This window comes from Poecilia reticulata, chromosome 19, assembly GCF_904066995.2.
Source record: "Poecilia reticulata chromosome 19, P_reticulata-male-v2, whole genome shotgun sequence".
Lineage (NCBI taxonomy): Eukaryota > Metazoa > Chordata > Actinopteri > Cyprinodontiformes > Poeciliidae > Poecilia > Poecilia reticulata.
In genome coordinates, this window is record NC_088848.1 from 16,331,602 (window position 1) to 16,356,244 (window position 24,643).

The window sequence follows — 24,643 nt, forward strand, 5'->3', positions numbered from 1 at the left end:
TAAGACTTTGAGTAAAAAATATCAAGTCTTTTCAAGTAAACAGCTTCAAGTCGAGTCAAGTCCCAAGTCAATGGCATGAAAGTCAAAGTCAAGTCCGAGTCTTTGAGCATTTTTTCAAGTCAAGTCTCAAGTCGTGATTTTAACGACTCGAGTCCAAGTCATGTGACTCGAGTCCCCACCTCTCCTAGACTTGCATAATTTGTTCGTGGAACATGGCGATATTCAGAGCAATCATCAAATAGGATGAAATGTTTCATAAAGTAAATAGGAGCCAAAGTTTGTTAATTTTTTAATCATGGCTGTTTAGTAAATATAGAGCAGTCAAAGAGAACGGGGGTTGGGGGTATTTCTATCTGTTTTTGCTAGCAAAGAAAGAGGCTATTCTAACTACAGCTCTGCCTTTGTACTTTTAAAACACTGTTCGGTGTTTAATTCTAAGTTCATTGCTGAAAGAACACTTGAGAAGGAATACAGAATCGAAAGTTGCAATAAGTATAAAAAAAATAATCTCCATGTCCAATATCAAATTGCTAAAATACAAATGTACATGTGCGACATTTGCCACAAACATGGCGCCACTGTTTTTTGTGTTATAGCATCTCCAACTGGCCCGGCATAAGTAGGTCTTCTGTGGCACTGCTTCCTGTTGTTTTTACATTACAGTTCAAACTTGGGTCCCCAGTCTAACATCTCTGTACTCGAGAGAAACGGTTAAGTTCCAGGAAATTCTGGATCCACATTAAATCAAAGTTCTTCAGTTATAGTTATGGTACCACTGGATATTTTGTTAAAGTAAGATTTCTTTTTTCCCAACTGAATTGATGTGTATATTTTCCTTTTCTTTAGTATTAAGCTCCAGCACCAAAATAAATCTATACTTTTTTTTTTATTTTTTCACACCTTTAACCAGCAAATTGCTAAAATCAGAATGCTGTGAGAATTTTTTTTTTCAAAAATAATTTTATTCTCCTTTTTGACAACATTGCCATCAAACACAAAGAGAAAACACTTTATCAAAATATTCCCTCATGAACATGAATATACAGTACATGGTGAACTACGGTGACCTGCAGTAATCTCTCTGCACAACAGGTGTTAGGCTATAGAAGATGAGAGACGACGGAAGGTAAATGGAGGTTAGTAAAAGAGCTAACATGAAGTTTCAGCCTGAGGAGTAATGAGCCTCTCAGAGTGGGAGGAAGGATTTAGAGAAAAAGGGAAGTCCTACAGCCGCAGCCTCACACACACACACACACACACACCCTCCAATTGGATGCTCGTTTCATTCAAAGTGTTCATGATTGGTCGAGAAGCTCTGAGAGCCGGCTCGCGATTGGTTGACTGCTTCAGCTCTCACGCTGATTGGCTGCTCTCTTTAGCTGAGAGGTCAAGGGTCAATCTCCTCTGGGACGATGGTCAGGATGACGTCCTCGTTTCCCCGCCTCACCACCGTCCGCAGCTTGTCGTCCCTCTTTATGGCGTTACTGACATCAGTGGCCGAGGTGACGGGATCCCCGTTGATGCTGATGATGACGTCCCTCTCCTTCAGGCCAGCTCTGCCTCAGAGAAATCACATGTTGGAGTGAAACAAGACAATGTTCTCTGCCTAAACTTGACTGGTTCAAACCAAATATGCAAACTATACACAAATTGGAATTTCTAAAATTGTCCTGATAAGGCCCAACTCATCTTTGTTGAGTTGGGCCTTTGTACATTTATTGCTTCCACTGCCAGCTCATAAAACTTTTACTTGACATTTCAACTCAACAGGACTATTGACAAGAAAAACTCAAGTATGAAAGTCAACAGGACTACAGAAAAAACACAGCATGAGCAGAAATCAAACATCCCTGGCTGTTTTCTTAGTTGGAAGACTGCAGCTTGGTTTTCATCTGGTTGCTCAGAAATTTCTCTGAACACCAAATATTTATTTCTCCACCCACTTTTTATAATGTCTGGCAGCAACTGAGGGAATAACTTTGCGACTTGCAAATGAAGTGGTCTCAGATTCGGACAAAAACATCTTTAAAGTTTCTCCTGAGAAAACGGAGCACTCACGCCTCGGCTGGAGTTCGGCTGATGACTTCGATGACGTACGCCCCTGAAGTGATGTCAGGGAAGTCCGAATGCCTCTCCTTCAGCTCCTTTGCCAGCCTGAGGGCAAAAAAAAAAAGGGGTGAAAACATTCAAAACACGTCAACCAAGGGGATTTCATGACACTCAACTGGTGACGTCTGATTCTAAAACATTAACTGACGCTAAGAGGTTTAAAACTGCAAAACATTAAATAAACTTTTTTTTTGTTAAAGTGGCTTCTCCTTCGTCAGTAACTGTGAATTTGAATGTCTTCAACATGCCACGATTGTGTTGCTACTTCTGTTGCAGAAGCAAATCTGGAATTAATCTTAAATTTTCCAGTCCTCGTCTGCTAAAAAAGGGTTTCCAGCACTCTACTTTGCGTCGTGAATAAAGTACATTGAAGGTTTTGGCTGAAATGTGACAAAAGGTGAAGAATGTGACATAAATGATTTCCAAGGTCATACCAATTATGTGACACGGGCAGTTAAGATTCAAAAGTTCCTCTTTTGGGATCTTTAGATTTAAACAAACTGAGGCAGATTCTGGCTGTTTCTCTGATTTGGAGCAGGTCTTCCTCCTCCTCTCTGGCTGCTCTCCTGTCCCTCTATCCCTGCCCATTTCCAGCTCAGAATTGGCAGCAGGTAGTAAAAAGCTGAACTAAAACATTTTCAGTCTGCTCATCCTTGTTAGGTGAAAAACGGCTCACCATGTCAAGCTTTAGAGGCAACAGGAATCAGGGTACGTGTTTGTAACTATGGAAACCAACGCTTTGGCATCAAGATGTTTCTTTTATTGATCGTGTACAGGAATCAAATGTGATGCAGTCTGGAACAGAAACTTACGACGGAGTGAGACTCATCATTCTGACGCCGATGTATTTCTTCTTTGGTAATGTTTTCCCTGTGGGAAGCAAAAAAGAAGAAAAAAAAAAGTCGATGTTAGCAGATGTTTTTAAAAACCTCCATTAGAAGTCTGCAACATTTAAATATACTGTCAACGTTTTAGAGGATCATGCTAAACACAAGTCACTCAAAAGGACTTAATACAAAGAACTTTAATGCTTGGAATAAATACAATTCACTGGAAATGATGACTTTTATTACTGCAGCCAACTGGTCCCAATCATGGCTGCCTGAACACACAGCTGGGTCAACTCTTTTTAACCTCGTATCATGACAGAGGTTTGGACCATTTGCTTTTATTTACGCCATGGCTGCTTGGCTTGTAGAGGGTGCTGTAATGTTCTGTGTTAACGTCAGGACAAAGGGAACCCGATCCAGTGAAAGTCATGTTGCTATGTGGGATGCGCTTGGTCTGATTTACTATTTGAGTTCTTCTGAAGAACAAAGAAAATTATTTTTTGATTATCAGCTGCAGAAAGGTGAAATTTAGTTTTGTTTTGTTAAATTCCAGGCCTGTCTAATAGAGTGAAAGCAGCAGAACGAGCTCAAGTGACAACTTTACAAAGTGGTATTTTTAAAGACATCCTGTTTTAGAAGGTCAAAGGTCACTCACAGCTCACTAAAATCCACTCACCAAGACGGAGCCACCTGCCATGAGTCCAGAGTCAGTCTTACTGAGAGACATAAATGCAGTAGCAGCAGAGAAACGTCTCCATGTTTGTTCTGTATCTACAATAAAGCCCAGCGACTATATTTCTTTTTATTTAGCTAAGTGTTTGTAGCATTAAGTTTTAAAATTAATTGTTAAATGTAGCTGAAACAAAACAAGTTAGTTTCTGTACCTCAAATTGGTCTTATAAGTGGTGTTAAAGCTATAAAAGAGACATTTCAGCTGAAGGAGGAAGAATTTAAAATGGCAACTTTATGATTTGACATCATGGGTTTTTTTTTCTACGTCTTGTTATCTGACTCTAAATTTTCTTTATTCGTTCCATAAAATTGTTCTGTTTATGATAGAGTGGCTTTTTCACCAACAATCCAACCCATGATTTAATATAAATTCAAATAAAAATCCAAACGTTGAGTCATTTAGTTTCATTAATTTGCAACACATTTTGGAAATAAAACAAAAATTGTTTCTCCTCTGTGGTTACAGCTGAATAAGCTGCATATTTCAGGAAAAAGGTAATCTGTGACTCATAAAGTAAAAACCAAAATCTCTAGAAAGACTTGCGATTCAATTATCAGCACAGAATCCATTTGTTGCGTATTATCGACGGCGGGCAGAGTGGCGGACCTTTGGCCTGCCGGTCGTGTGACTCTGCCAGGAACTGTCTGATCTTGTCTGACGGGATGGCGAAGGAGATCCCGGCAGTGACCTTCAGAGTGTTGATGCCAATCACCTCCCCGTCCTGCAGGGGGAAAAACAACAGGCTCGCATCATTTCACGAGCATTTCAAGGAACACGGCTGAAAATCAGTGTCAGCTGTGGACGTGATGTCACCTGCCAAGCGTTACCTAAACGGATTATTTTGCTTCGACTAATGAGATCTTAGCGATGCTCGATGTTTGTTTGCACATCTGACATCTGTTAAGTAATATCTCGGCTGAGGTCGAGTGTTATAAAAAGTTCTGTTTTTGTTTTACAGATTTCATAAGGCCAATCAGAGAAAAAAAAAAAAGCTTTATGGGACCGGTCCATGTTTATTAGAGGAGTGGAATCCATTGTGTTAAAATATTAAAGTCAAAGTGGAAAAGTCATTAAAATCGAAGCTTGAATGTGTAATATGTGAATCAGAGTCCAATGCAAAACAAATTTCACGCTCCATATGTGCGAAGCTGGGAGAAACAAAATTCCTAACCCATGCATCAACGTTCAGTCGTTTTGTTGGTTAATCCTGCAAAAGTCACACAAAAACACGACGAAGTCTGTGGTTTGCGAGCTGACAAAATGTGAAATATGCAGGCGGTTTCCTAAACACCGCTGTTGTGTCTGCTAAGGAGGAAAGAAACCATGTTGTTGAGTGAGATGTGAGTCATTCAAGTCGGAACAACAGCAACAAACATGTCAATTGGCGTCTCCTCATATTTTCTCCACAAGCAGACTAAGAATACGTCTTGGATAATGGGAACAACATACATGTTCAATATTTACATATGTTGAACAAAATGCACACAAGAAATTTCAAACTTACCAGGTTGACCAATGGCCCTCCTGAGTTTCCGTACTGCAAGAAAACAAACAAGATGAAACTTTCCTTCCGCTGAGTTCACATTCATTATGACAGCAGCTGCTGCTGCTCACAGGTGATAAAAAAGCAGAGTAAGAGTTTCAAACAGGTAAAACTTGCAAACAGCTTGGAGATTTTTTTTTTACTTCTTGTAAGCCTCGCTCTCCTGCTCCTCCTGTCCGTTCACTCACGTTAATAATGGCGTCCGTCTGGATGTAATCCATGTCTGAATTGCGGAGGCCCAGCTCCTTGCCTCCTCTCTGGGTGGTGCTGACGATCCCGGTGGTGACAGTGTTCTGCAGGGAGAACGGGCTGCCGATGGCGACCACGAACTCGCCGGGGCGGAGGTCCGCAGAGCGGCCGAGGAGCAGCACAGGCAGCTTCGTCTGCAAGGGATGGACAAGGCGGAGAAAATGGTGAAATCAAACAAAATCAAAGCTTTCCCTTATCGGCCAGGCTCAAAAGTGACACGAGTTTGCAGATTTTGTTTTATCTGGTTGACATTTTTAAATTGTCTTTAAGTCACTGTAGATTCTGATTATCTTCATGTTTATGCATCACAAAAAAAAGATCATCCTCAGCTCAAAAAGGTTTATTTCATAATGCCGACACATTTTCACAGTCTTTTGTTGTATTTTTATTTTTTTTGCAGAACTTCTCAAACTTCACCTCTGGAAGCTGCTGCTGAGAACATTACGGTTTTCTAAATGACCAAGAAAGCCACCACATACTTCCCATGTTTTCTGGCAGTAATAGTACAGAACTGGCCTGAATATGCTTGTAAGAATTAAAGACAATTACTCAACCGGTAGTTTTAGAGCTGAAACTCGTGTTTATAACACTTGTTGTTCTTTAAGAACAATTAGTTCACACACAGAGCAGCACCCAACCACACAAGCGATGCCTTATTTTTCTTACTGCCATGCGAGAGACAGATGTCAGCAAGTCAGCTCGCCCTCTGGTCGAGCCTCTAAATCAGCGCAGCCGATGACATGCACGGGGAGGGGAAAAACGCGAGGAGCTGGGTCGGATTCTCAGAATGATCCGAACGTCCTGGAATCCAAGAAGCACAACCCAGCAGAGGAGATACAAATCTCCGGAGAAACTCGCCTGGAACTCCTCAGGACAAAATGATCTAGGATGCAGCAGTTCCAGCTCAACTGATGATGATGATGCGCCAGGGCCGCTGCTCTGACATCAATTACTCTCTGTTTTGCTCTGGAGAAATCAACGAAAAAGAAAGAGCTGCAAAGTGGAAGCTCACCAGCATGTCTTCTATAAAATCTAAAAAAAAAAAAAAAAGGGATTGAAATGTTTCAGTAAAAAATTTCTAACTGGCCACCGACTAGTTTTACTGGCTGGCTGTGACGAAGATGTGGGGCGTTCAAGAGGTCATGACTGTAAAGACAAAGAGACTGCCAACAACGACAAGCCAAAACCAGCCTCGTCAGAGGGTGGGGGTCACTGTTTGGGATGGAGAGAGGAACTCCGTCATCAGGGAGGTGTCCTCCACTCCTCCGACTGCCGGTCACGGCCCTGTCCCAGTTAAAGTTGGGTGGTAAAGCTGGCTCATCGTTGGCTCAGAAAGGCTTCCAGTAAAACAGAAGGAAGTTCAACTTATTTTTACCGGATTCCTGTAACATCTGGATGTCCGAAAGTGGAACACTGAGAACTCAGGAACAACTGATGAGCATAAACAATGAGCTGAATAGGGGAAAAAAAAAAATGCAATATGCAGTGCATTTAGAGACATGCAGGCGAAACTTGTGGGATTTTTCCCTCATCATGTCTAACTAAACATTTGGGAATTAGGATGTTTTCCCAGGAATGTTTCCCCACTAAATCAGCCATTTTCTTCTTTTTTTTAAACACTAAATTGTCTGACTGTGGCTCTGTCTGGGTTTATGACTAATTTCCTCACCGACATTAGCATTTCCAGTCCTCTGTGAGATTTTAAGGCCCCTTTTACATAAAAACCTGACTGCTTCTGCTCTCACTTAAAGTTTCCACGAAACATCAGCAGCCCCGGTAACGTTCTCCAGTTTGAGGAGACTTTGGTGCTGGTTTTGCCTCACATGTTAAAGTGAGCGGTGATCAATGACTCGTGTCATTTTCTTCCCCCTCCGTTTTAGAGCCAACAGCATTTATAAAACAATTGTCAAAAACAAGAATGCAGTTTTTATTTCACTTTTGATGTTTCTGATAAAATTGTATAATCATTCCGACATGAGCTGAGTTGGAACCGTCAGTGACCCGTTGAGGATTTGATATGCACATGTTGGGGAGGTTTTTGATTGGTCTACAGTGTAAATATTATTGGTTCACTGTTTCAGTAAGTCTTTGAAATTTGACCAAAAGGGTGCATTGTAAAAAAAAACAAAAAAAACAAAAAAAAACGTCTCTAATTTACGGTAAAATTCTGGCAGCCACAGCTGCCGCTATTTTTACCATAAATTAGAGACTTTTTTCTTTTTACAGTGTCTTGTACTGTAGATAAAAGATGCCCAACTCATTCATTCTGGTCAGTTACTTACATGACAGCAAAATAAAATCAAATCTGCTCTGTCATGTTCGCTCCTGCTTTTCCTTTTGAGTTTTTTCTTCTGCTTCATCTTTTCTATGAGATGATTTTCTCAGACATCCGGCTCAAAGGAAATTTTACCACTTTTTAGCTGCGTATTCCAGCGTGAAACAGAAAAAGTCCAAATGAGGTTATAGTTATCATTCTGTACGACCAAAATGAATTTCTATTATTGCTAGCTTGCTTATGGCTTATTATTATTGTTTGATTTATAATCTTTTTATTGTCGGGTTTTAGTGTCCCAGTTGTGCTGTAATTCACCAGTCTCCCACCTCTTCTTCAGTGCTGAAACTGGCCACTGGAACTACAGATTTCCACGTTTCAGGCTCATTCTGTCCACCTGACGCCTCAAGTGACACCTGCGCATCACCTGCGGCCGCAGAGCTCTGGAGGTCAGCCAGGCCTTCGTGACACCTGTGTTGTCCCACTGACCTTTTTCAGATCCAGACGTGATGCGAGGCAGAAAAACGGAGACAGATGTCGGAGCCCGACTTTCATCAGCTCCACTCTTCCCCCACGCATAACAACCGTCTGTTTGTCTCCGTGTGCGTGCATTCGGTTTGGCTGCTGCACAACCATGCGCCCGCCCATTTCCTCTGTTAAATAACAAGCCTTCGAGCGACTTACTCAACACACACCTCTGACCTATTTTCTTGTGTTTAATAAGAAAGGTCGAGTTGCGGATGAGGACATCAAGAGATCATCCTCCACTCCCGTGTTAATCTCCTGAGTTTAAATCTCGGTACCAGACAGGAAAACAGAAAAAGTGACAACATAGACCTTCAGCCGCCGAGAGAGAGCGACTTAGGTGGAGTTAAGTGGAGTGGACGGCTATGAGGGAAACAGATGCACACTGATGCGACAGACGTAAACATGTTTTCCATCTGATGGCTTCTGGGTAGTGATGGGAGATGTTTCCAGGGAACCTTAGACTGAAGGAAAAGTATGTCTGAGTCCACAGGTACGCTCAAAGAACAGGCCGTCGCTGCAGATTGTGTGCTGAGAGAAAGTTTGCGTCCCGAGATCCCGATGAGTTACGACTTGCGATAAAGCAAATTAAACCGCAGAGCCTGAAGCAGAAACAGTGAGCAGCTGCTGTTCTCCAAACCAGAAAAGTGACAGGAAATTATGCATATTTTTAAGCTTTCTTGGAAAAACTTTGAAGTATTTTTTATGTTTGTTTTTTGTGGATGTTTTCAAGGTAAATTAGCTCAATGGCTATAAACTTCAACAGCACTTTATATACGAAAAACAAACAAACATTGTGTTCTCCTGTTTCTACACAGCCGTCTATCCGCCAGGAATTCATTTTCCCAATAGACATGTTTCTTTTATAAAAACTAAAAGGAAACAAATATTGATGCCACATGTCTTAGAAACATCCATGCTGACTGATTCAATCCCCTGCGCTAAAAACAGATGTAGACCTCATTTAGCAGGGAATCATAAGAGCTTGAGTGCAATGAAGAATCAGATTCTGATGCGACTTCTCTTAAGCTCCAGCTAAAAGGACTTTCTACAATAAACATTGTTAAAGTCAGATGTTGCTGCTCGGCACATTTAACCAAATAAGCAGCTTTTCATGAGTAATTTTGAAACGGAAACTACTGAACAAACTCCCTTTTGAAACTCTACAAAAAGACAAAGTCTTTATTATCATGGCAGATAATGACTCATTATCAAACTAAAATATTCCAAAGCAAGCCCTTGCTGAAAGGCAACATTCAGCAGATTAAAGGAAATGCAAGCTTCAGTCTATTAGGAAGAAATGCAACTAATGCTAAATGTTGAAATAAACATATCACCTCCTGTAAACCTGCATTTTCCCCGTTCAAAAAAAGATTAATAATCAAGACGTTACTTTCATGCAGGCATGAATGCGCGGCATTGTTAACACCAGATCTTTTAAGTCCTGTAAGCTGCGAGTCGGCGCGTCTCTGGATCAGACTTGTTTCTTGAGCACATTGTGCAAAAGCATTGCTTGGACTGGGGTTTGGGAATTTTAGAAATGAGGTCAACGCTTGTTGGACTTGTTAAAACATTTCAGAACCTCTTTTAGATTTGTGTCAGGGGGCATTAACCTGCTAAACGAGGTCACAGCTAACAGGAGATACCGTCTGTATCGACGCTAAGCTAGGCGGCTCATGTCGAAGTAAAATCCACATGAATGACAGGACCCAAAGTCTCACAGCAGAGCATTGATCAGCCCATCAAACTACAACACCGACTTAAACTAACCATCCAGGTAACAAAAGAAAACATGATTTTTAAGCCACTTTTATTGCTCCTTTGTCCCATTCTGAGGCTAATTTGCTAATTTGTGAAGAACATTTGCGTGATAGCTCAAAAGGGAAAACCAAATACTTTCTTTCTCCAATTAACCCCCCCCCCCATCCCCCAACAAACTATGACCTCTTCAAAGCATAAACACAGTGAGTTCTGGTTCTGGATGGGTTCAGAAGATGATTTGCTTCATTATCTGAAATGAAAAGCTCCTTTCCTGGGCCCAGACTGATCCATAAACACAAGTCAGACCTTCTAACGTTCTCATGCCACCCTGCAGACGTCCACCCACCAGGAAAATGGGTTCCTACTCTGAAATTATAAAGGGGCTGCTGAGTAATCACTTCCAGACACCAACGGAGCAGAGTGGCACGAAGCGACCAAATGCAAAACACTAAGAATAGGTTAAACATCATTCGTTTTACTTTTCAACATCCCTCTGTATTCGCTGCGGAGTGATACTTAGTTAGCTGAAATGTTAAAAAAGTTTTTTTTTTGTGGATTTTTGTGCTCGTGATCAAAACCGTTCATGAAAGTAATAGAGATGATCGCATCACAAACACATAAATCAGAACCTTTATGTTAGTATATATAACTTTAATTTTGGATTAACATCAGAGCAACTGATTTATAGTTTTTCTTTGTGTGTGTGTGTGTGTCTGTGTGTGTGTGTGTATGTGTGTAAAACTCAAAGCACCAGAAGCTTTTTATGAGCTCTTAATTTTTGCATAAATCCTTTGATTTGAGGCTTTGAGGTTTTAACTCAGATTTTACAAAAGCTGCTCCTTTCGTTTGAAACGTCACAAAAAAAATCATCTTGGTTGAACAGCAGGAGATCACGCAAGACTTCAACAGAGCTCAGTTACTTGTTTTGATTTTTCACTTTGGTTTACTTTTGATTTTTTTTTCTTTTCAGTTTTCAAATTTCAGTTTTAAAGCAAAAACACAAAACAAAAAAACAACAAAAAAAGACATAAAATGAATATTGGGAAATTATTTTTGCTCTTGCAATATCAAGACAAAAACACTCTTGCTTTACGTTTATTGACCTGATTCCAAAGTAAAGAAAAATACTACAAATAGAAAAAAAATGCTGAGTGCAGCACTTCATCCTGAAATGTGGCAAAGGACAATATCACATTTTCCAGAAGGAAAAGCAAAGTCACAGCGGTGGCTGACCTTCCTGTCTAGTTACTGGTAAAGCTCACGCAGCCTCCCACATGAGTCGGCAGCCACGCTGTTGCTTATGTTGCTTTGAACCATTTTTGTCCCTCCAGGCGGTGCGTTGTAAAGTGCAGAGCGATTTCCAACAACGCTGGAAAACCCCAGCAGCGCCTGAGAGAGACGCGGCACGGATTCGATTTCACTGTAACACAGAAAACCCTGGACTGTCTGTCAGTGTCCCCCCCGCCCCACCGCAACAACCAACTCTTTTAAATCACACATGGATGAAAAACTGACTTGTTTCCTGTAGAAGGGAGGATAACCTGATGCATAAAGCAGCACTGATTGTTTCCTCCCATGCCAGACGTTCAGAGTCAACCTTGCTCTTTGCACTAATGCGTTTTGCAGCAGCACCTGTTTTCATCCTGGATGCGGAAACTTAAGAGCGAAAGACTCATCCTGTCCCCACAGAGCCGTGTCGATACCAACACTGTTTTTTTAGGAACTTTCTTCCTCTGATTTCATTGCTATTAGACTGTTTCCTCTCCTAGTAGAAGTGTGGCGTTCCACAGACTTTATTTACAGTCATAACATTGTTTTGTTCTCCTAAACTTACCAATAACTCTTTTAATTCCTCTCGTGGATTTTTTGCTTTTTTTTCATAATCATTTGGTTTCACAAACCTGGCAGAGATTTACCTCTCTGACAGGATCAACTTCTGAACTGAAACACAAGTCGACGGACATTTTTTTTTTCTTTTTTCTTTTTTGCATCTCTTCATCGTTAATCGCAGAGATCAGGTGTCTGCCGGTGCTCAGACGTCTAGGCCTGCCGGAACCGAAACCAATGCGAAATTTCCACACGCTGTCACGGAACACGATCGCGGCTCGATCGAGGCGGAACATCGCCGCAAGGCCGCTCTAAAGATCGAGATTAAAAACACGCCCAGGAGGAGCTCCTGTCTGTACAGGCTCCAGGGGGGAAAGACGCCTCAGATGCGGCAGCTGGAGACTTCAGCACACCACTATCACGATTCGAGCTCGCATTTCCTATTTTGTTTCTCTCCAATGAACTAAATTTCTCTGTGTGCCTCCGATGCTATCTGCAGCCAAGCGCAGTTCTCTATGCAAGTAGAAGTTTGTGTTAAGACCACCTATGATGCACTAAAAAAATTAAATGTGTTCCTCTCTAACTTAGCTTTGAGTTACGTGATAAAACAGATCTTCCCAGAGCAGCAGGATAAGTTTGTTATTAGGAAAGGAGAAACTGGAGCAGACGAGCGACAGAGAGAATTAAAACTTCTTTCCACCGGCGTAAAGCCCAGGCTTTTCTGTCCTGAACCTGCAGCGACACGCCTGACAGCTTCACCTGCACTCGGCTCCTCGCAGCTGCAGTCCCACTCGGGAGCCTCCTGAACGCTGGGCTGCAGAATGTTCACACCGTTCAGAGAGGCCGTTTCAAAGGAACAGAGGGGATTAAAGAGAACTTCACCACTAACAAGCCATGTATCATAACACCACCATTACCCGCCCCTTTCCCTGTGATCACAGCTTAATGCATGTTGTCGAAAGTGGCAGGTAAACCCAAACTTTCTGAGGTCAGACCGAAACGGTGTACAACAGACTCACTGTGTGGCAAACGGCAAAAGAATAAAACTAAGATGAGACGTTTTTAGTTTTAGTTTAGTTTCAGTTCTTTGGTGATAAATAAAAAGAGAAACTTTTCTCTACGTGAAAGGTTTTATACACAAGTAGCTTTTATTTAACAATCTAGCATGCTTCCCACTATAGATAATATGGAAAAGGAAAAATATGCAGAAGTCGGAGTTCCTTTCCTTCTTTTGCTTTCTGTACATCCTCCCACATCATGTGAAAGCAAACCTCATCAGATTTGCACCCATTGCAAACCAGTCTGAGAGGCAGTGAAAAATCATGTGAGGTTCTGTGTGTTCTGGCTGTGCAGTGACGAATTGTTTTGTGTTTCCAAGCAACCCTCCCCCCCCCCCCCAAAAAAAAAAAATCACCCATTTCTAACGGTTAATGAATTTCTTCATATTGACGTCCTGGAGCTAAAGTTTCCCCGTGCAAGCTGTCTGAACACGCCAAGAAGCCAACATCCACTGCAGTGTTAGCTCACTGTTTGCTCTGCTGTCAACCTGCCTCCCCGTGTCTTAGTGAGATCTACCCCTGTATTTGTCTCCCTAATAAGAGGGGAGAGGAGGAAAGGGTTAAATGTGAACCTCAAGCAGTCTGTCATTGTGCAAAAAAGTTTTAGATGAGTCAAAAAATAATTCACGGTTTCAGGTCTTTTTGGCTGCGTATGTCAATTTTCAAATCTCTCCAGTGGTTTTTGGAAGAGATATCACAAGTTTGGAAAAAAAAAAAAAAATGCAGTTGGAGTTTTGAAGTAAAGAACGTGACAGGAATAAATGTGTGCATTCTTTGTGATTCAGGAAACCATATATCATATTGCAATGACAGATAAAATGCTGATGTTTATGATGTATATAAAGTACACGAATAGTTACAGTTTAAAGCTCTGCAGCATTTAAAATCGGCTCCCCAGTTAGAGAGAAGTGGTGCGACTCTAAGCCAGAAGCACCCTCCCTTCGGAGCGACCACAGCAACATATGTGTTAACTGAAGAATATAAAGTGTTTAAAGTTAAATAACAATGTGTACTTCTACTGCAAAGCACGCGTAGAGAGAAGTCACCGGTTGCTTCGTCTACAATTACACTTATTTTGAAGAAATGCAGAGTAAGACGTTTTCTCTTATCTGCAGTATTGCCAAAGCACCAAAAAGAGACAAAATTTTGTCCAATTTCTGGTGTCACATTGGTTCTTTTATTATTTGTCTCTTTTGAATAAACAGTTGAGAGACCTACATATTGCACAGTGCAAACTGCGGAACCTGAGTAAAAGGCCAAAGTAGCACTAATAACCCAGCTTGTAAAGTTTCTAACAGCCTGCACAGCGTGCTGACTCCCTGAGAAGATGCCCTCCCCTCACCGCCTGGTGAACTCAAGACTGAGCTTCTAAGGAGCAAAAAAAAAAAAAACATATAAAAATTTCTGTTTTATATTATTGCATTTGTGACGTATTTCAGTCATTCCTTAAATGTCCTGTTTGCCCTGATCTACTCCAGCCATATATTTAAATGTCACAAATGGGTTAATTTTTTCCCCTCAAACCTGCAGAGTTCAGATTTAAATCTGATGTTATAAATTTACCCTTCAGTTCTCTTTAAACGGTCATGAAATTTGACCTTTTTTTTTGTTTGGAAACACACCAATTCACAGTTGCATAATACGCTCCGTCTGCTTTCATAAGCACAGCTGGACTTCATTTCCTTTAATTTATTGCCTGTTTGCTCCTCTGAAAGGGCTAGTGAAGTGAAAAACATGGATTAAACTGCCTGAACTCAAGTCCAATAGCTGATATAAAAACGCCATAAATCAGGAAATATTTTTGATTTATGAAAACTGACCAATAAACCAATGAGGAGCTTAAAGAGTACCCAGAAATGTAACTAAAGTTTTTGTTTGCTTGATTTTTAACAATATAAATGCTGTGTTGAGGCAAAAACAATGTGCTGTAAAAAGCGAAAGCCAAATTTAAAACACATAAACACCGTTCTCGGTCCCTGCTGACCTGCTCCATCTGTTGACACTTTAGTGAGTCAGGACATTTCTCTCCCTGAGACGCCTCGCCTCAAAAAAAAAATCCCGCCGGGTTAAAATTAAAACCAGACTTTGCTCTGAGGAAATCTTAATGAAAAACACACAAATATTGTAAATACTTGAGGGAGACAGAGACAAACAGAGACAGAACAAGAAGATGGAAGAAATTAGAACGTAAGAGCCTGGCTCATAATTAAATAAGAGATCAATTTAAATATAAAGTAACGAAGTTTTAAGGACATGCAGTAACTGCCAGGGAAATTAATTAAAAATCTTTTAGCTGTATTGTCTTGGTTTATTAGTTATTAAGAACATAAATTGTTCAAGAAACTTTACCTTTTTCTTAGGCACCGTCAGACAAATAATAAGACCGAAGATTGAAATAGAGATAAGAAAAAAAAAAAAAAAAAACTCATTATGACAAAATCAACTGGTTACTCTGGTTCATACACAGAAATGTTATTCCCAAAACAGAAAAGTGGAAATGACATTTTAGGAAACCCTACACAATTTTTTATTTTTTTTTTAGGAGCAAGTTCCAGACTGAAAATGTTGACCTTGTGTATTCATGTGGACAGAGAAAACACCTGTTTTGTGAAAACACTGACATATTATCTCAAGTTTTTAACCTGACCTAGAATCTCAAACCCATCACATGCGCCATGTGTTGCAGCTGCAACGGTGGACTGCACATCTGTCTTATAATTTGTTTCATAATGCTAAGAAGCTTGATTTCGTCGCCTCTCATCACAAAAGACACCACTTGATGTTTGCCATGCTTGTTTTCTTGTTGGGTTCACTTCTAACCTCGTGTGGAAGCTTTAGGGACATGTCCAATAATTCATGCTTAGCGCCACTTACAGGCCTGGAGGAGTAAAACAAAAACAAAACAAAACAAAAAAAAAACGTTTTGGGCCGTTTCCGTGTGGAAGAAAGCATTTCTGGCGTTTTTGAAACCGGGAATCCATTTTCGGAGAAAACGCTCTAATAAGTAAGTTGTGCCACAAAAAGATATTACGGAAATCAAAGTCGATGTGCTCTAATTTCATAATCAAACGACTCTGAGGTCGCTAGGAAGAGTTGATTTAAACGAAAACCGACTGGGAACAGAGTGAAACCAAAACGGATGAACTCAGATGTGAGATCGTAAACGTGAAGACAAACAGAAGACACTCAGTTCATTAGTTGTCTCTGTAGCCCTCTGCTGCTCACCGGTACGTCGATCTTGATGAGGGCGATGTCGGCCTTCTCGTCGATATCTTTGATCTTGGCGTCGTAGGTGGCGCCGCTCTTCAGCTCCACCTGCAGGGCATGGAGAAAAGTTCGCCTGACCCTCACCAAAATGTAAAGATTTAAGCAGTCAAAAAACAACTTGAAGAAATAAAAACTACAGCACAATAAAATCTAACATTTCCTGTAAGAAAGGAAAGAAGCAACAGAATATTCACTGTTCTGTAGAGGGACTGGATGGATGGGACAACACTCTTTAAAGTCATGAGTAAAGTCAAGGCGTTTTATAAACGCTAAAGACGTAATTCGTATATTAAAAGGTTAAAATGTATCCCGGGAGCTTTACGTACCTTTACTCTGTGCTTATTGGCAACCACGTGGGCGTTGGTGACGATCAGCCCGTCTTCAGAAACAACGAAACCAGAGCCGCTGGCGACAGCGACCTCCCTCTTAGAAAATATCATCCTAAAGGGAAAATGATCCAAAACAACCTCAACAAAGCATTTCACACCTAAAGATAATCTCGTTTAATACCAGAACTTTCAAGAGAATTCATAACTTTCAGGATGAATTTTAACAGATTTCGTCATTCATGAATTACAAAGAGCTGCGAAAAATATCTTGACCCGAAGCTGCTGAGGACATTTTAAATTTAATGCAGCTGCAGGAACATTTTGTTGTTCTTACTTGCGGAAGAGTTCAATATGAACAACAGCGGGAGCGATTTTCTCCACCACGTCGGCGATGAAGTTGTATTTGTGCCGCAGACTGTCGAGGTTCAGCTGGGCTGAAAGGGAGAGAAACACAGTATCAGTATGAGGCATCGCGGCCAATCAGGGGATCTCTGTGTGGTCCGGCCTGAAACGCAGACGACAGAGATGAGAGGCGATAACGCTGCTTTTGGGTTGCCAGGTTGGACGTGTAAAACATGCGTTAACCTGGGTTTGGATCGCAGACAACAGATATAAACTGCAGACAAAGAGTTTGTATCTGACGTAGACGTCAACGTGAACCTCAGAGAGCTTCTCCTTCTGATTCTTATAAAACAAAGGAAGAAATTCAGAGCATCAAAAGATATGGAGAGATTTGCAGACAAAGAAGAAGAACTGCTCCTGTTGTGTCACGCTGTTCCTGTTTGACTCCAGAAGTAGATTTGTAAGAGATCCATTTCTCAAACCGATGCTGTGGGAAAGTTTCCCCTTTCCCAGTCAGGTCCCGCGGGACGAACAATTAAACACATCCTCCTTTCTGTGTCGTAAACATCGAATTTAGAAACAGTAATTGCAAGCAGCCTGGACTCATTTCACAAATAATGAGCAAACAAAACTTTACGAAGCAGCTTTTAAAATCGTTTCTGCTGCACGCGCGTGCTTTTTTGTTTGTTTTCAACCAACAAGAAGATTTATTGCAAAATTGCTCAGTTGTGACTTTAAATTTAATCCAATTTCCCTTCAACAGAGAGTTTACCTCTAAACTCTCTCCATGTTAAGTGTTGGACATGTTGTGGAAATACATAAAACATAATCCCTGGGTTTACGAATGAAGTAACGTCAAATTCTTGAGGGATACATTTATCTTTTTAAATCAGTGGCTGAAATGAAATAATGTCATACTTAAATTTAAAAAAATGAACTGCTGTCGTATCCATAGGCTGTCCACTGAAGGCAGAAATGGTTGACCTGTGGATCCTTGGACCTTCCTATCATTTCAGGCTGCTTGCCACATTTTTAATTTTAGTAACAGAAATATTTTTAAAGTGAGGATAATTTTATTCTTTCCATGTCAGTCACCCGTCATCATTCTGAGCGAAATAGTGGCTGGTGACTTACATTTAAGATGCTCCGATTATCTAGACGCGATGCCTACATGGCATCGAATGTTCGACAAATGAACGGATGGATCAAGAATTATTTTGATGACAGAAAATCTAAAGATCTTAAGCCTGACAGACAAAAATTGGACAAGCTGCGAAAACCTGGTCAATGAGGCCCATCATGCTGAACTCATGATTAAATGTTTCGACTGGTTTGTTATTAAAAGATGATTTTTTTTTTTAACAAACTTCTGATGTCACACAATAAATGTGACCTTAACTTGGCCAGACAAACAGGAGTCCTCAGTGAGGACATCTGCTCTTTTTCCTCACGGTCGCAAGTCGACAGGGACAAGTTGGCCGGTGCCCTGCAAATATTTCGGCTGTTTTCAGATCTTATCACAGGAAAAGCTCTCATCCGTCGTCTTGGCGACCACTTCGCTTCATTTCAAAGGCGTGAACTTTGGGCAGCACCGTTGCTCCGTGCGACTCTTTCTAAACGACTTTTTCCTTCCTGTTTCCCTGACCTGAGAAAATACAACTTTGCAGAGATGCGTTTGTTTTTATTAGAAAGACCTAAATAAAAATGAATCTCAACTCTCGGTGTGGCATTGATTCGCTGAACCATTTCCACCAAACACTCAGAAATGTTGGAGAAACAAGAAGAAACGTGATTGAAGTCAGTAATGCAAAGGGCAAGAAACGAGGCGTGAAGTTTGGGATTTTGGTCAAAAAAAAGGGTGAAATCTTTGTAAGGTACGTTTTAACTAGAGGCCAGACTTAATGTGAGCACCTGGAGCTGACAGCAAAAAAAAGAAATTTAAGAGCCGACCTCCAGATCTGCAGCCGAGCGTCTGGAAGAAACCTGCCAGTGTTATAGGCCGGACGCTCGCCGCAGGATTAATGCTTTGCCAGCTGATGCAGCTTTGAAAGTTGAAGTGAAATTAAAGGAGTCATTTGGACAAAAACAGCCAACTAAGCTGCTGGTGTTGGTAACAGCTCAGCGAGCTGGGAGGTCAGGAAAAAGCCTCTGACCGAGCAAATAAAACTGCCTCAGACGGCGAGATCAGGTGTCCCTGAATGCAGCATGGGGAGAGTTTTAAGTGTCAAATTCCGCAATGAAGATCAAACAATGAACTGTTTTCACAGAAGCAATGCTCTGTTTTCCAGGGGATCACTTTGGAAAAGAATCTGAACACGCTGAGTCACCATGCAAACGTTTGTTTCTCGAGTCCAAACAGCCGACAGGTCTGCACACGGAGATGAAACACGGAGGGGAGTAAGAAGCAAACGTTTCGATCCCCAGATCTGGGTTAAACAAATGTCTGACCTAAATCTGTCTCTGTTTAAGGAGTTACACAACCCAGCGAAGAGGCGGATCACCGGCGTCTCACCGACACCGTCCAGATTTCTGCCCCAAGCCCGTAAATCAGAAACGACTGCTTTGGATTAGGAACGGAGTCAAGGAATGACGAATAAATGTGGTTTTTGGATGAGCCGACTGTCGGAGCGGGACGGGGAGGAGAGGATGCACCACGATGCTTCGGATTCTCAGGAGGAGAGGGAGAAAGTGGAGACTGACTTTGACCTTGTTTGACTCTTAAGAATCTCTCTGCCTCAGCAGGTCCAATGTGTTCACAGCTGCGGCGTCTCCGGGATGCGTGCGTCCTTCATGACTCGGAGCTCTGTGCGCGTTCTAGCCGCACAGGGGCAGTCAGTCCTGGATTTATTTCAACACATTATGACCCTGTTAAGATAACATAGAAGGGTGTGTTTGAGAGGGAGTGAGCGCCGAAGCTGGAAAACAGCGCCCCCCACCCACCCACCCCGCCCTCACTTTTTTTTTTTAGAGTTTGCTGCAGTTTCACGGTGCCGTTCAGGAGATGGAGATGGCCAGAGACACAGGGAGAGGAAGAAAGTGTAACAAATAAGCGATATTTTCCCGTAACGCCGGTGAAACGCAGAAACCACCTCACTAAAACTCAGCAGCAAGAGAGGCGAAACTGGAGGAGAAAAGAAAAACTCAACATCATTTTAATTGTTTTAAACAAATGAATTTGTTACGTCTCCCTTTGCTGCAGTTGAGGTCTGACGCGTAAAACCATTTTATTGTCAGCCACTGACTCCCCTGCAGCTCTGGCTGTGTGTTCAGTGCTGTCGTCCTGCTAAAGCTTTCCTGCTGAAGAAAAGCCTCCCCACAGCATGATGCTGCCCCCGCCAGAGGGTTACTGAACGTAACGTTTCATTTTGGGCCAGATGTGAGCAGAGCACATTCTTCTGTGGAAGAATGTACGCAGCAAACACAAATTTTGGACACAACAAAACTGACCACAAAATTGCAAAAAGCTGCAAAACCGACTATGTTGCTGCTCTCTTTTCTTCTTGCCTCCTTCGTGTAAAGGTCAGATTTGTGGAGACCACAATCTAAAGCTGTTCTGCCAGTAGATTGTTTTAGCTGAACGGTGGGTCTGCTGAAATGCATAAGTCATGAGTCACACAGTTCTGCAGCTTCTCTGGTTCACACTCCAAGGTTGGGGTTTTGTTTCATAACTGCACCCAGCTTCAAACCACTTTTTTCCTCCTAACCTGTCTGCTCTGGTTTTTGCCCCTCCTGTTTGTCCACCAGAGATTTTTCTAACAAAAGTCAGAAAACAGAACATTTGCGTGAGGTTAGCTTACACTCAGACGGACTGTTTGTGAAACGGACGACTTCCAAAGGCAGACTGGCAGCTTTTTTTTTTATCTCGAGCGTTAGAGTAAAGGGGGGATTAAACGCTTTACTGATTTGCGACATTGTTTTGAAATCCATGCATTGCTTCATTCCAAGTCTTGGCAATAAAATGCACTTGACACAAGAGGCAAAATGTGAAAAGGAGTGTGTTAACCTTTGTAGCAGCAGTTACAGAGAATTAACCTCACTGACTTCACTTTCTCTCAACAAGTAGCTTTTGTTATCAAGCTACGTTCTGTTGAGTTACCTGCGTTTGTCCTTTCCACCTCGAGATGGCACAATAAAATATGTGCAGACACTCCAATCGATCAGTTTATGTAATTAAGGTCCCATACAGACACATTTCATCTATTATCTAAGTGATTACATGGATATGACCTTCTTGCATAAGCATAGTGAAAGCATGAGGACATGGGAGTGAATGATGTTCAGGGAGGTGTGTGACTTTTAACGGGGCTGGACCAGTTGGTAGATGAACAGAAAATCAATGTTCTGCAGCAAACTGTGCCAGAAAAGAAGAAAAATAAAAGTAAGAAATTATTATTTTTTAAATAAGGGGGAACTAAAAAGGGGAGGTTGAAATGTTGGCAGCGAAAATGTCCTTGTTGAAGACCAAAAAGACAAAAAATAAACCATTAGCTGGCCAGTTTGGCCAAACATTTAGCTTTCACTGTTAGTATAATTTTAAATTTGAAAACCTGGGTTTCCGTGCCACTTGATTGTTTTAATAAAATAGAGGGTGAAAACACTGGAGTGCTCGTTGAAACTATAAGAACAATAAAAATCTAAATTACAACATAACATCCTTCTGCACCCCTAAAGCAGCAATGACCTGGAGTTTCATTTAAATCAGATTGATGAATTAAGACACTGAATTTATGATCAGAGTTAAGGGGCGAACATCAGTAGACTTTCATTTGGGGGTTCTCTTACTTTCCTCTTGATTGATCTTTTTCTGTCCCTTTTCTTTTTACTTTCTACATTTGGCACAACTGCTGAACCAACAACTTAGAACGATGATTATCTGACACAATGTGGTTGACATGCCAACTATACTAACCAGTTCAAATTGTGGACTAATCAAAAAGCATTTAGAATAAAGCCCTCATGTATTACTTGTAATTGATAAAAACCCTTCTTTGGCCCCAACAACAACAAAAACAAACAAAAAAAACAAACAAAAAAAACACAGGGTAAAAATGATCTAATATCATTTGCTTTGCTTTTGGTCTTCAAGTAAACAGTGAATTAAATTTGTTTCAAAGAAAAAAGAAAAAATTCACCACACATAGTTCATTTGTGCCTACGGGTTCAAGCAGAAGTAAATATGTTAAATATGTTTTGAATGAGGATTGTGTTATTACGTATTCACATAAGCTTTAAGATGTGTATGTATGTGTGTAAATATCATGTGTTCTCTTTGAGCCCTTCACAGTTGCAAAGTTCTCTCATACTTATGGCCGACCTTAATTGTCGTCTATTTCCCTTTAGATGCAATCTGACCATGCACGCGCACGCACGCACACATGCGCTCACCCTTCCCGCAGGCTCCTCTCTGGATGAAGATGACCGGCGGCTGCTGCAGCTTCATGGCCCGGTTGCTGACGCGCTTCAGCTCGCAGATGTTCCGGTAGGACACGCCGTCGCTGCCGCACACCGGCTCGGCGTTGCTGCACACGCACACGCCGGACCTGCCCCTCCGCCTCACGGTGGCGGACACCTCCACGCCGTCGGTCACCCTGCACTCCATGCCCTCTGCGCAGTCCTGGTCGCCGGGGCCGCCGCACTGCTCGCCCTCGCCGGACGCGCACACCGGGCAGCAGTTGCAGCTGTCCAGCACGTCGCCGGCCAGGCAGTCCGCGGGGATCTGCGGGCACTGGGACTTGTCGCATCTCTCCGGACAGTCGATGGCGAAGCGCTTGGCGACGCGCGCCTCGGACAGCAGGCAGGAGGAGGCGAGCAGCGCCGTTACGCACAAAAGAAAGAGAAGCTGCATGACGGGACTGTCTGAACTGGAACCCAGAGACTTTGAGAAGGATGCAGTCAATGCCTAATAAGTAAGACGCAGTGGGAAACTTTCACCGGCTGCCCCGGTTTATACAAGCTGCGGGATAAAACCTGCAGGTGATTGGTGGAGATAACGTGACGTCATTCTTAAGGAAGGACGGGTAGGTGGGAGGGAGAGGGGTGCTGCATGTTAGCGGAGAATAAATGTCAAGCAGACTGAACTCAAGTTTGTTAAACTGGAACTACTTTAAATTGCAACTTCATTTTCTATCTTCAGGGAAGCAAAGCTGCTTTTGTTTCAGAGGCCTCATCTGAAAAGTGTGGAGTGCATTTGGATCGAGCCTCCGCGAGTCAATACTTTGCAGGGAAATCGCAATTAAAGTCGCAAAGCGTTTGCAGTGTATTACTGTCAGTTTTTAACACCTCTGCTTTTTTTCCCCCACACTTCCAAGTCACTGCTGGGCAACAGGATCCCCACAGCATGATGCTGACACCACCATGTGTTACTGTGTGGATTTATCCCTTTCATGCATGAATTATGATGCTTTATGTCAGGATTTTTCCCCCAGTTTTTTTTAAATTTTCTTAAAGCATAAAACAAGGTGGCAAAAAAAGGTGTATTTTGAGCAGAGTTAATTTCCCTCCTTCTTTCACATGTTTTCTACATTATCTGAAGGATTATTGCTTCATTTTTAATTGTTTTTTTGCCACTCTGAGGTATTGGTTTACAACCTGTCCCGATTGTTTGCTAATCTTCTCAGGGGGTTTCTTGTTGTTTTCACAAACGTCGGATGTATAATCTTTCTGTAAACAGTTAACAGCTGGATGGAATGGATCTGCTTTCTTGTTCCAAACGGCTGCTGACGCCGCAGGGTTTTCACTGCCACCGCACTCCGGCCGTATCCTGCCCTCTGATTGACCCGACCCCCACTGGCAAAGCTGAAGAGCAATCGTCACATTGATTTTTCCAGTATAGAAGACTGGAAAGTTCAGTTGTGGCCTCTGCGAGGCCGTGCAGAATGTTCAGCGTTTGTGCAAGGTGGTATTCGAAGGAAATCACCAGATCACCTGATTTACTTTCTGCTGCTCATGTTTACAACCTGAGCAGCAGAATCAATTTGTTGCTTTTATGGTTTTGTTTTGCAGCTGTGACAAATGCCAATATCAATTAGACCCTCAGCATCAGACTGTGTACCAAGTTTAACCTCCTGTTGTCAAATTAAAGGACATATAATCCATAAAGATTTGTCGAACTTCAATATAAATAAAGATTATGTTTCTTGTTCCAGTTTTATGTCATCAAATAGTTCATCAGATGTTTTTTTTCTAAGAAATTAAATACAAAGTAGGGCTGCACAGTCGCGCAGTTGGTAGAGCTGTTGCCTTGCAGCAAGAAAGTTCTGGGTTCGATTCCCGGCCTGGGGTCTTTCTGCATGGAGTTTGCATGTTCTTCCTGTGCGTGCGTGGGTTTTCTCCGGGTACTCCGGTTTCCTCCCACAGTCCAAAAACATGACTGTCAGGTTAATTGGCCTCTCCAAATTGTCCCTAGGTGTGAGTGTGTGTGTGCATGGTTGTGTGTCCTGTGTGTCTCTGTGTTGCCCTGCGACAGACTGGCGACCTGTCCAGGGTGTACCCCGCCTCTCGCCCGAAACGTTGGCTGGAGATGGGCACCAGCACCCCTCCCGACCCCACTGAGGGAAAAAAGGGTGCAAGAAAATGGATGGATAAATACAAAGTACCACAAATTTAAAATAACAACTAAAAAGAGTTAGACTCATTACTTATCATCACTGAATGAAGTTTAATAAATTTCAGATTTGCGGCCACAAACTGAAGAAAGAATGCGTTTTATTCTGTGTTGACCCTGATGACGGCACTTCTCAGAAAAAGAAGTGCCCTTGTGTACAATCCGATTAACAAAACTGTTAAAAATGTGAAACAT

At 41.9% G+C, this 24,643-nt stretch overlaps 1 protein-coding gene across 1 annotated transcript; it reads right to left on the reverse strand.

The window, feature by feature from the left end:
* Positions 1 to 940: 940 nt before the first annotated feature.
* On the reverse strand, positions 941 to 22,851 carry htra1b (HtrA serine peptidase 1b). Its single transcript, XM_008437653.3, has 10 exons — positions 22,231 to 22,851; positions 16,838 to 16,937; positions 16,501 to 16,615; positions 16,133 to 16,222; positions 5,404 to 5,598; positions 5,177 to 5,209; positions 4,279 to 4,393; positions 2,922 to 2,979; positions 2,059 to 2,154; positions 941 to 1,556 (listed from the first exon to the last, which is right to left on the reverse strand). The coding sequence occupies exons 1-10, from the start codon at positions 22,688 to 22,690 to the stop codon at positions 1,388 to 1,390; spliced, it is 1,431 nt and encodes a 476-aa protein (XP_008435875.1). The 5' UTR covers positions 22,691 to 22,851; the 3' UTR covers positions 941 to 1,387.
* Positions 22,852 to 24,643: the final 1,792 nt, after the last annotated feature.

Excerpts from the sequence above, each read along its gene's own strand:
- htra1b (XM_008437653.3), bottom strand. The coding sequence starts at position 22,690 with ATGCAGCTTCTCTTTCTTTTGTGCGTAACGGCGCTGCTCGCCTCCTCC. Across the intron at positions 5,210-5,403 it reads AGACGGACGCCATTATTAAC|TACGGAAACTCAGGAGGGCC; the intron begins GTGAGTGAACGG and ends GTTTTCTTGCAG. Across the intron at positions 1,557-2,058 it reads AGCCGAACTCCAGCCGAGGC|AGCTGGCCTGAAGGAGAGGG; the intron begins GTGAGTGCTCCG and ends TCTCTGAGGCAG.